This window comes from Taeniopygia guttata, chromosome 3 (genome assembly GCF_048771995.1).
Source record: "Taeniopygia guttata chromosome 3, bTaeGut7.mat, whole genome shotgun sequence".
In the NCBI taxonomy this organism is placed as follows: Eukaryota; Metazoa; Chordata; class Aves; order Passeriformes; family Estrildidae; genus Taeniopygia; species Taeniopygia guttata.
In genome coordinates, this window is record NC_133027.1 from 70623148 (window position 1) to 70633556 (window position 10409).

General features: G+C 41.1%; 1 protein-coding gene across 4 annotated transcripts in view; it reads left to right on the forward strand.

Moving 5' to 3' along the window:
- Positions 1-167: 167 nt before the first annotated feature.
- ARID4B (AT-rich interaction domain 4B) overlaps positions 168-10409 on the forward strand; it is an 86628-nt gene continuing 76386 nt past the window's right edge. For 2 of the 4 annotated variants that reach the window (XM_072927100.1, XM_072927101.1), the window contains exons 1-2: positions 448-1020; positions 1558-1619. In XM_072927100.1, coding sequence (XP_072783201.1) covers positions 603-1020; positions 1558-1619 — 480 coding nt within the window. In that variant the 5' untranslated portion in view covers positions 448-602. The other 2 variants (XM_030268259.4, XM_041715218.2) reach the window with 2 other exon arrangements.

Genomic DNA, 10409 nt, shown 5'->3' on the forward strand with positions numbered 1-10409 from the left:
ATGCTGCTAGCAGTGAGCAAGAACAACATTCCCCATAAGCACCCTCGGCGCCGAGTCTCAGTTTCCATAGAAGTGGAGAAGAATGATGTCAGTATTTCCGACACGAAGGCCAATGGGACCGCGGGGTAGGCGGGCCGTGCGGGACACGGCCCAATGGGGGAGGTGGAGAAGGGGGCGTGGCCGCTCCCGTTCGTCCGTCAGTCAGTCATCGGTGCGGGAGGGGGAGGGGGACCGAGCCGTGCAGTCACCGCCGCCGGGGCCGCGCAGGACGGATCGGCCCCTCCGCCCGCCGTGCGGGGCCGCCGCCAGCGGAGCCGCTGCAGCAGCGTCGAGCGGGGCCGGGAGTGCCCGGAGCTGAGAGGAGCCTTCGCCCAGTTCCCTTCCGTGTCCCCCGCCTCGGGCCGGGGGAGTAGCGGGCGGGCGGTCGCCGCGGAACAAAGGTGAGGGCGCCGAGCCGGAGAAGGAGCCCCCGTGTCCCGCCGGCGGCGGGCGGGGAGGCGGCGAGGGGCCCCGTGGGGGCGCGGGGCCGCGTGTGCGGCGCCGAGGGAGGGAGGGGGGCGCTTGTTTTTCTCCTGGTAGAGAGACTGCGGCGGGACTTGCCGATGCTTCGTCTTCCCCCCCCACCCCAAACACCCAGCGGCGGGCCGAGGGGAGGGACCGGCGGCTTCTCCTCCAGCCTCTCTGCCGGGAGGGACGGAGCCCCCTCCTCCACACTCACACAGACACACGCTCCGTGTCCCCGCCGAGCAGGTCGGGCCCCTTTCTCCCCGCCCCCCCTCTTTCTCCCTCCCTGTCCCCGCTCCCTTCTTTTCTTCTTCTTCCTTTGCTTCCCCTCCTCCGCCGCCTCCTGCCTGCTCTCCCTCCCTCCCCCCGCCTGGACCCGCTGCGCCGAGCCGGGGAGTTGCGGCTGTTGCTGCCGAAACTCCTGCGGCGGAGTCAGCGCTTTCCTTTATTTAGGGGGGGAGACGGAGGGAGGAGGAGCCGCCGCGATCCGAAGCCGCAGCCCCTACAAAAGCGTGTGTATGTGTCGGGGGTGGGGGGACTGCTCCCGACACCCCGCTCCACGCCGTGCACACGGGCACTCTTCCTCGTACAATGGAGGAAGAGCCTCCCTCCCTCTCTCCCTCCTTCTCCCCGCTCTCCCTCTCCCCGCGGTAAAGCGAGGAGGGGGTGTTCTCCGCACTGGGACCCCGGGGGTGCCCTCCCGCCGCTCGGTGTCCGAGGAGGGGGCGCAGCGCCCCGGGGAGGCGGCCGGGCGCCTCCCCCCTCCCGCGGCAGCCGGGGGTGGGTTGTTGTTGTGGCAAGTTTCTCCTCCTCTGACAGAAATGGCGTCAGTGGCAGCGAGTGTAGGGGAAGCCGCGGCGTGTGGGAGCCGCGGGGGGAAACAGCGGCCGAGGAAAGAGGGAAGGGGGTGAGCCGCGGGAGAAGAGGGGATCCGGGGTAGGAAAGGGGGAGTTTCGGGAGGAGCCCAGCGCCCCCACCCGATGTTTGGCTCCCCTCCCCCCGCCCGGTGCGAGCGGCTGGTGCGGTGCCTTAGCGCTTTGTTTTAAATTCCAGGTCCAGCCTCGGCCGCTCAGCCACAATCGAGGCTTTTACCGCAGCCTGAGCTCATCATGAAGGTAAAACACTCGCTTGTGTGCCTGGAAGGGGAAAGGAGGGAGGGCTGCATGGAAAAATGCTGTCCTATCTGTCAGTCCATCTGTCCCGACCCCGGTGCGAGGCTCGGTGCTGGTGCAGATCCAGACTGCGGGCAGCTTCGCCCCCACTGCCGTGTTTCGGTGCCTTGGCTCGTTTGCTGATCGTGGGGCGGGCCTCGCTCCACCGCGTTATGCTGGGGGAAGCTGTAAGTTCCCCGTGCAGGGGCTGTTCTCCTTCAGAAACATTGTTTGTCGGAGAATAAGGACATGGCTGCCTGGGCTGAGCTTGCTTCATGGAGGAGCAGGGCACAGTCACCCGGCTCGAGAAAGTAACGTTGTGGGGGAATTGCTGGCTCTACAACATTGTTTACTTGAATAGAGGGTAGATTTACTTACTTTCTATTCGTCAATAGGAGTTTTGTTGAATGAGTAATCTTGATGTGACTGGGGAGGGTGCATGTAAGTGATTCTCTGCAGTGAAATGATTGCTGTAAGGTGCGGAAAGATTTTCAAACAGGTTCTAATTTTCCTCTCGGTGCTGTGTAGTATTCATGTACCTCACTCAATGTACTCTTGTACTTCAAATGTCATGCATTTTTCTTCTCTTAGACCTTTCCAGACTATTTATGTTTGATATATTATGCAAGCTAAGTAGCAAAAAATATTGTTTTGGTGGAATAGAATTATTTCTTCTGTGTGTGGCCAAGAACTATGTACCTAAAAGTAGTTTTCAGCAGCTGCATTTGTTAGGGTTTTTTTTACAATTTTGCTGATATGTCTCGCTCAAACTGCTGTTCGTGTTACCATCACCCCCATGTAATTCAGCTCCCAGTCCTGCTGGGCAGCAGTAAATCTCATTTCAAAATACTATAAATCTTATAAAAAACAATTGTTACAAACCTGTGATGCATCAGTTCTTTGGTATTTGTTAATAAAAAAAGAGCAGTCTGTATATGGGTCCTTCTACTATCAGAGTTTTTGTCTACTGTCTCTAAATAAGTATTATGTAAAATGTGTACCCAGTACTACAGTCGCTGCTGGAAATGGTAAATGAAATAGACTCTTAATTTCTAGATTGATCTGGGTTGCTGAGCAGCAAAGTCTTTATGTATAGCTGTTAAAGGTTAGCATGGTTTTTTTTTACTTTGGTGACTTTATGATGGTATTTTTTGAAAATCATGTTTTAATTGCCCTATGATTTTTCTTTAGCAAGTGCTAAGATCTAAAATACTGCACATGTCTGTCTTATTAAAAGTAAACTATTTATGAATTTACAACAACAGGCTGTTGAAGTTGTATGATAGGGAGCTTTCTAAACGTGGCTCATTGCCTAGTGGGGAGATACTGGAGATGGAAGCAAGATAAATAGGAGGCAGTATAGGGAGCTTTTTTCCTCAGAAGGAAAAAACACTTATTTAAATGACAGTTAAATTTACATAAGTTTCTAATATTCTTTTTTAATGTAAACAAATCTTACAGTTACCATAGAGATTAGGTTCAGATATTGTGGTTTTAGAGCCATATTAATATGTAGATAGACAGCTGGGAGCATGAGGAGGTCAGATCACAAGTAGAACGCAAAGTGTTCTGTGAAACAGTGATACACATCCACTTCAGGCTGAATTGAATGTATAACAGATGATTCAATTTAGAGTAACAAATACAAAAACCTGTTAATAGACCTGTATTAAAAAAAAAAAAAAACAACCACCCTCACAGCTTACTTACTCTTCAGTAAGGTTTGTGCCACTATTGCTTATTTATTTTTAAAGTTAGGATAAATTCTGTCAGAGTATTCTAGTGTTAAGTTTAAGTCTGTAATTTTTGCAGTTTGTGTGTGTATGTAGTGTTAAAACTTATATATGCTTGAGATAACTCCAATACTTTATTTATTGTGCCCTGTAGTGTAAAGGGAGGTTAATCAGTAAGTCATTACTTTGAAGCTTTAATTATTACAGGGAAACTTTTAACAGAGTTGTGGTTCTAAAGAAATTTCTAAGATGCAACAACCAAACCTAGGTTATAGGAGTTACACAGTGGATCAGTCCTTCTGGCTGCCTTAAATTTGTAATTTGTTAGTTATGCTTACAAGGATACAAGCTTGTCCAATAAGAAGCAATAAGGGAGAATGCTTAAGAGAATTATTAACTTTGTTTGTATCACTTCAAGGTAACATTGACTATATTAGATCAAGATACTGTTTAAATATGACTGTATATTTCTATGCATTTATTTTTTAAGTTATCCAAAGAGCACACTCTTTGGATACTCAAGGACACTTTGGCATATAGAGGATTTAATACTTTAAGACCTAGTCTTTTTTAGAGTCTGCTGATGCAGACTTGCTTCTGACTGCACGATTGAGGCCTGTGTTTTGAGTTATGCCTTTGTCATTCTTTCAAGTGCAGAGTGTCGTGGATTCTGGTGCACAGAGCCTTAGAACTGGATTCCTTGTCAGTATCTTTGTCTCTTTATGTTAACTTGAACAACTCAAGTAGCTTTACTGACTCCTTTCCCCCACCTGTGTGGCATGGATAAAATGTTGATCTTTCTTTGTAAAACACAGTGAGGTATATTTAGGAACAGCACCAACAATTGTATTGACACAAAAGTCACTTGTGTTCTTGCATTTTGCAACGCTTTGACACAAAAGAGGTATGCTGCCTGCTAGAGACTACCAAAGCTGTTGGTATAACTGCTTTCCTTGTAATAACCTAGCTTAATCCAAGGAAATAAAGTCCCTCGTATAAACCAGTAACTTTAACCTATTAAGTAGTGTTCCCATGGACTGCTAAGACCACTTAAAAACAAACTTTTGAAATCTGTCTTACAAGAAGTGTTCAAGTCTTAATAGAATGTTGCTTGTTATTGTGATGCTCTACTAAATCAGGCTTCTTCCTGTGTTGATTGACCTCTGATAGTTAATACAGTTGTGTAGATAATGGCTAGGATTGCTTGCATGTTGTGAAGTTTTTTTGTTGTTTAATTTAGCACCTTTTGTATAAGGCCCTTTTGCATTAAGTATGTGTCAGAAGAATGTAGAAGCTGTTTGTTTTAAAAAGTAATTGCATGACATCAAATGACTACTTACTAAGTAAGTAGCAATATATGTAAAACCATTCTTATAGAGTGCTTTTTTTTTTAGCTCCAAAATCAGGAAATAAACTCGATGAAAGCAAAGTGTCTGCTTTTAGAGAGAGAAATAAGCACAAGCTTGGTTCCGCTGATGATTTGTACTAACAACTGCTGCAAATGCTTATGAGATTTTTAATATGTATCATGGCATTTGTATGATATATAAATATGTGAATGAAGGTAATATATCCACTGTAGTTAAAAAGTTCCACTGTAGAGTGGGGATCAATGTCCCAGAAGCTAAAGCAATGCTCTGTGAATTAAGAGATCTGAAATTATTGTTTAAATGTTTTGATACTATTTGCATGTTCATGTTTTTCATTCTGTAAAGTACAAACTATTTAATGGTTGTTGATACTTCGGTAATCCTAGATGTTCCTGGATGCTTGCTCTAAGTTGCCACACTGACAAATTAAGAAAGCTATGCCTGTGGTTTATGGTAGATTTTTTTGTTTTGTTTTGGTTTTAATTCATCCTGAATTTACATTTTTGTTTCAGTAGTCTCTCCTAGTGACTTTTGCAGCTACCCAGAGAGATCACTGGTGCACATGGATGCTGTAGCTGCTTTCCTTTAATGTGTGCCAGACCATTGCTCATATTCTCTGCCAGTATGGCTGAAGACAAAATTAAAATATCTAGTAAACTTTTCAGCCACTAATTTGCAACTTTGAGCACAAGTAATTTGAAAATCTCATTGGTCTAAGCCAGGCTGGAAACCAGTTGTGGAATGTAGTGACCTTTCACTTCTGGTTAACTACTTGAATTACAGCAGAAATAGAGATTTCTAAAGGAAGAGTACAGTTAGAATAGTTTTTGTGATGGAGATAGGAGAACAGGTAAGTCTTAAGAGGTGGTTTTATTCTATAACTAGTTTTTACATAGTGAAAAATTACTTTCTTAAATTCTTTCCTGATGTTCCAGTTTGAACAAGTGATCAGAGGCAGTTATTGACTTCCTCATGCTTGCATAATTATGTAGAAAGGAAAGTAAGCACCACTTGCACCAAGCAATTACAAGTCATGTTGGAATAATCTATGTTATTTTGAAATTGCTTATTTGCACTTTTAAAATGCTAGTCTTTGTATATTTTACAGTGGCTAAACAGCACAGAAGTCTTGAACTCAAATCTGCATGGATAGTATGTGGCTGTTGAATGGTTGTATTGGTTTATAAGGGCTCGAAGTTAATTAGACCACATAGTGGAAAAAAGGCTGTCTTACACTGAGAAGACTGAACTTGTGTAATAAACTATGAGCACTAGTACAGTTAAGTTGCCTGTATTATTATCTTCAAAGTTGGTGAAGGATTTTTGGATCAATGCTCTCATGGCAGCACAACTATTGTATAAGCATACTGTCTAAGAAAAATGTTAGTAGGCAGAATAATGAATGTGCATATCTTCACTGGAACACTTTGGGATGGTTGTTCAATTCACTTTGTAATCCAAAACAAGTATACATGCAGAGCAGAAGCATGCTGTGATACACATTGCATGTCTATTTTCAAAGAAATTCTGCATTGTAGTTGAAAAGCCCTTTGAAACAAAATGCAAAGGTTTTGATATATTAAGCTTTACTGTCACTGTCAAATACTTAATCTGAATGCTTTGCTGATTGAGTAAACCGAAAAAATAGTGCTAACTTTGAGAAGGTGGAAATAATACTGTTGTCACAAATTGGTTTCAAATTCTTTGTTTAAATCCTACAAATACACACATTTTCCTTAGAAACATATGCTTTTATAATAGGCTAAAGAATAAAAGGGAGTTTGAGGTGACCTCATTGAAAAAGGTAGCAAATTTTACAGAAAAACCTAAGGCTTATTTTTACTTGGCACCCTAACATTATGCACAGCCATCCAAATGCTCGATTATTTATCAGTTCATAGTTATTTGAAAGTGGTTAACCCACTTTCTGTTCACTACCTGTTGTGAAATGCAACAGTTGGATTCTCTGCACTTCTACTTAATAGGCCCTTCAGCTTTTTTTACTGAAATGTACAAAGCTGAAAACCATGTATCTTGAACTTTTTCTGCCTTAAATGTGACTCGGGTCACAGTTGAGAAATGGTGAGAAGTCAGGTATTGTGGCTGCTTGCTTTTTAATTTATGTACTTTGGTAAAAAAGACTACTTCTGCCTTTTCCAATTAGCACTTAGCGTTGTCCAGTTACTGTGCTTGCTATTTTGCTTGGAAATGTGCATGGAATGGATTTTGAAAGACTTCTAGAAGACTTCAAAAGGCCTCCAGGGGACTGAGAAAAATTGTTTAGCCCTATGCATAAACTAAATGTTAGTGTTTTAATATGTGTTACCATAATGATTTTAAAAGGTTTTGATGGAAAGTCATAAATCTGGGTAGTTGGGTTTTTTGTTGTTTTTTTCTATCAACATGGGGTGACCAGATGAGGGGATATTTCAGGGAATTCAAGTAAGGAAAAGACAGCAAGCCACTTTGATATTCAATACTTGACAAGGCATATATTTTCCTTCTGAAGATTAGTTTGAACCAGGGGAGAAATTCAATAAAGAGAGCACTATTGTTTGGTTGTTGTTGGTTTTGTGTTTTTTTGTTGTTTTTTTTTTTTTTTTTTTTTTTTTGCTTGGCAGACTATAAAGCAGTCATGACCTGTTTAGCAAGAAGTGTTTGTAAGCAAGCTCTGAAAGCCAGTTGTGAGAATGTCAGAGCAGGGTGGTGGAGGGTGTTGCTGAGTTACCTGCAGAAAATTAGGACTGAGATTAGCCAGCTGCTTTATGTGTGACCACTTGTGTTACAGTGATTTCCTGAGTGAGTATCTGTTAATTAATTGAATGTGGAGTACTGTTTTGGGGGTACCTGAACCTGTCTTCACTATGTAGAAAATTGTGCTGAACTATGAAAAGGCATTTTCCTTAGTGAGTGAAAGCAGTAGGAAAGGCATCATTCCAGCTAACATGCAGTTACTTGCTCCCATTGCTGTTGTCTTTGAGGCTATATTTGCTCTAGAGTGAAGATGGTAGTCAGTACGACAAAGAAAAGACCTTTTAGCATCTCTAACTCCCAGTTTGAGTAGTCTTTGATTGTGACTTATGCAGATTCCCTTAAGAAGTAACTAGAGACAGCATTCATAAGTTGTCATTTAAGCTAAGTGTGATTGCAGACATCTATAGTGCTTTGTTGCAGAGCAGATCACCCAGGTTCTTGGGCAGAAGATTTTGCTGTTCTTACTGTTTATTGTGTTGGTTTGTCCTCCCAACAACGTGAAGCAAAGGATTTTGTTTCTTAAGTAGTTTGTCAAATTAAGGTATTGTATAGTCATGGAAGAATGCAGTCTTGTCTCCTTCTCCCACTCTTGGCTGTTTATTCTCATTGTCTTCAGTGCTAGCAGTCCATTTGTGTGGTGCCAGAGTACACGGAACTAGGCTGAAATTAGAAACAATCAGATACATATACTCTTCACTTGCAGACTGTTCCTGTCCTGACTGATGCCTGGCCGAGGAAGAAAGGGCACAAAAGCCTAAGTGCACCCAGACTGATTAGGATTGGTTTAAACTGCCTGTGAACACACATCCTTCCCCATCCCTCTGCCCAATTAGCAGTTTACAGTCATTAGGCTAAACATTTTGTAAACTCTCTACAGGTGAAATTGACATAGAAGTTTTTTTTTTGTGCTTTCTTGCTACCTAGAACACCAGACTTCTTTACAGGTTTGAAGTCCATATTTTCTAGAAGATATTGATTGAAAATATTTAATTGAATTGATGCTGTGTCTTGAAAGGAATGAATAAATTTCAATTTTCAATATGATAAACATTGATTTCAAAAAACAGAGAGGTCAAGAGATTGTAGCAGATGAAAAACCTCATTTTTTAAGGAGGCCAGTATAAGCTTTGCTTTCCCTCCTCCTTCAAGTTCTTCTTCAGCATTTGTAAAGAATATCATTAATAATAATTATGTCTCTTTATACTTAAATTAGAGAAACAGTTGGTATTATAATTTTCTATAGAAAGATATTCATAAATATTAGATTTCTATCCTATAAAGGACAATCTCTATATTCCTATAATACATTTTGACAATAGGTACTTCTACGAATGGACAGAAGATGTAAGCAATTGTGCTACTTTTATTCCGAACTAAAACAATAGGGAATGATAATTTGGGGACAAACTACATCACTTTGATAAGGAAGTTGAAGGGAATCGAAGTAAACCTTCCTTTTTTTTTTTTTTTTTTGTATGTGTTAAGAAGACCTGTATATTTATGGGTAGACAAGTGGAGACTTGGTGACAGTTGGGTGTTAATGCCAGTTGGAGATGGTAGAGTGTGGTGTGTGACATTTTCTGCTTATTACCACAAACTTAATGCAGATATTTGGATGATATGTTATTTCCTTTCAAAGAACTGGTGTTCTAGCTGAGCATTTTTCTGTGATCCTTTCCCTTTTCCTTCTTAGGTGTCCTTCTAACTTAGTATACCTCATCATTTAAGACAATCCTTCTAAATGGGATTTGAGAAATGGGATTTCACTTCAGCAAAATTCAGATCCAAGCGTATCTGATGGAAGATTTCAGCTGTAATAAATAATGTAGTAGGGAGTAATTTGTTTTTTCATGTTCTCTTCTGATTTGAAAAAAATGTTTCCGTTTGTGGCAGGCCAACCTGATCTACTGTGATAATTATTTTTTCCTTCTTATTTTCAGCTATCCTCTCAACAGCAGATTGCAAGCACCAAATCTCACTTGTACATTTAGAACAGTCCACTCCATGTTTTCTTTAAAATAAATGTGGAATACATTCTTCTAAGATTTCAAAGAATACTTTAAATTAATTTAAAATGGTGGAAGAGACTTTCCAATATCCTTTGTGAGTATTTAAGTGAAAGGGTGTTAAGTTAATGTTTTTATTAATGCTAAGGCACTTAGGTTGGCATAACTTCTTTTCCTGGGAGAAATAATAAGGGATTGAGACATTTTCTTAAATGAGTACATGTTATACCAGCATTTCAGAATTCAGGAATTTGTAATGGAAAATACATTTTCACTTTTAAACTTATTTTACTGCTGTAGTTATTGAAAGAGAGATTAATGTAACTTCAAATTATATCACTGAACTTTGAAATAAAATATATATTCTTCTTAATCTTTGTACTTTCATAAATATAAATGCATTTTTGAAAACACAGAAATTTTTATAAATTTCCACTTCAGTTACTTTAGAAGGTTGCCCTGCTAGATGGGCATCAAGGGAGGTAGTGAAATACTTAAGCATAAGTAAGACTGCAGTACTATTTGGAAATTAGAGTTTGATATGTACCAATACCTTGCTGCCTGGAACAGAGACAAAAATGGAGATGATAATTCAACTTTGAGTAATTTCCATTTTCTAAATGCAGATTCATTCTGAGGTGCTTTTCCAGAACTTTACAATGACAACCCACATACCTTTACACGTAGGACATGATTTAGGTAACTGTATGGTGTCTTTTTCTTCATTGCAGAATTTCCTGCCTATTTTCCTGTAATGTTAGACAATTTAAAAGACATTACATTTTGGATTCTTTCCTTTACTCACAGATTACTAGTGCAGTATTTACATTCCTAAAATTCAAGTAGTACAAAAGATTGTGTCACTTGGTGACATACTGTATTAGATACATG